The sequence below is a fragment of the Gregarina niphandrodes genome, assembly GCF_000223845.1.
Source record: "Gregarina niphandrodes unplaced genomic scaffold scaffold00235, whole genome shotgun sequence".
Lineage (NCBI taxonomy): Eukaryota > Apicomplexa > Conoidasida > Eugregarinorida > Gregarinidae > Gregarina > Gregarina niphandrodes.
The window spans coordinates 1-1,587 of record NW_011645995.1 but is presented as its reverse complement, the minus strand read 5'-3'; the positions used below and the strand labels follow the sequence as shown (position 1 = coordinate 1,587).

Sequence of the window (1,587 nt, the reverse complement as noted above, 5' to 3'; positions counted from 1 at the left end):
CAAATCCTTGGTATTCATCCATATGCAATCGGGCATTATGGCCAATGAGATAAGGAAGTCCTAATATAAGCTGGTGAACTTCGGGTAAAACGACTCCGGTCACCGTATAAATTTCCTTATCTTGTAAACGAATATCTAATTCTCCCCAATATTGATTTACTACCTGACTGCCAACGTTCTCTTGAGTTGACATCCCGAAGTAATCGTGGGACTAATTCCTGACACAAAGTATTTACTTCAGCTCCAGTATCTATCAGTGCATATGTCATGTCTTCCTTTGGTTACACTCAACCGGTAACGTGAGTGACGCCGACGTCAGGGATTCACTGGCGCCGGCTCTTCTACAAAAGGGGAGTTTCTTCCTGCACTACCCCCCAAATTATTAAGGAGTAAATCTTTGATTTTTACCAGTCACACCTGGTTGATTCTTACAGTAAATCGCTACGTGATTAGGCTGTCCTTTTCAAAGCGTACTACCTTTTTCTCTTTACTCCAACATTGATGTGTAGAAGTAGCAACCATACCGCATTTTCCGCATCTAGGAAGATTTATTTTTCTTTTTCTTCTAATGATTGGATCCACTGGTAAATTTCTGGCTTCCTCTTGCCTCATATTGTCATGAAGCCTGGATCCAGCTTAATAAGAAGTGGTGCAAGCTCAATAAATCGAACCTTGTGCATCAGCATGCCTTGGGGGTTATAAGTTTAATTTCAGAAGATAAGGATGATTTGAAATCAATTTTAAAGCAATGTGTTGCCCCGAAGACGTCAAGAAACAACTTATTAAGATATTATTAAGTTTCAAGGATCTGTGGGAAGGAAATACTCTTGGTCGTACTAATCTAGCCGAACATTCTATTCAATTTACCACTAGCAAACCTATAACGAGCCGATGCCGTCGTTATGCAGAAGAACAGAAAATAATCACTGAAACTCAACTCCAAGAAATGATCCAGAAAGGAGTAATTCGTGAAAGTAGAAGTGCCTATGCGTCAGGTGTCGTATTAGTGAACTGTAAAAGGTTCACGTTGCTTTATAGCTTTGGATTTAAGAGCCGGCTACTGGCAAGTAATGATGAAGCCTAAAGACATACATAAGACTGTCTTTCGCACTCCTACAGGACTTTACGAGTTCTTGGTTATGCCGTTTGGTAAGTTCAAAGATTGGTAAGTCAAATTTTTGGAGATCTGTTCTGGGAAGGAGCTCTAGTTTACCCAGACGATATTCTAATTCATGCGCCCAACGCGAAATGGAATTGCTTACAGAAGTATTTTGTCGTTTACGATCTGCTGGCCTTATATTACGCTTATCCAAATGTACTTTCCTTCCACTAAAAATTGAATATCTTGGTAAGTTTCAAGGATCTGTGGGAAGGAAATACTCTTGGTCGTGCTAATCTGGTTGAACATTCTATTCAACTTACCACTAGCAAACCTATTGTAATGGAGGCACAGCCAGGAATTGAACCGGGTACTTCTAGGTGTTCAGCTGGTACTCCTACCACTACGCTAGATGCTGCTTTGGATACACTGGCATCCCCGACAAGCGCCGCTTCCGGTAGGGGACTAGAGAGTCTCCCTATGGGCTC

At 41.4% G+C, this 1,587-nt stretch overlaps 1 protein-coding gene across 1 annotated transcript; it reads left to right on the top strand.

Moving 5' to 3' along the window:
* Positions 1-748: 748 nt before the first annotated feature.
* GNI_228430 (hypothetical protein) lies at positions 749-1,333 on the top strand (the record flags this gene model as incomplete). Its single annotated transcript, XM_011135650.1, has 3 exons — positions 749-974; positions 1,039-1,149; positions 1,185-1,333. The coding sequence occupies 3 exons, from the start codon at positions 749-751 to the stop codon at positions 1,331-1,333; spliced, it is 486 nt and encodes a 161-aa protein (XP_011133952.1).
* Between the last annotated feature and the right edge of the window lie 254 nt (positions 1,334-1,587).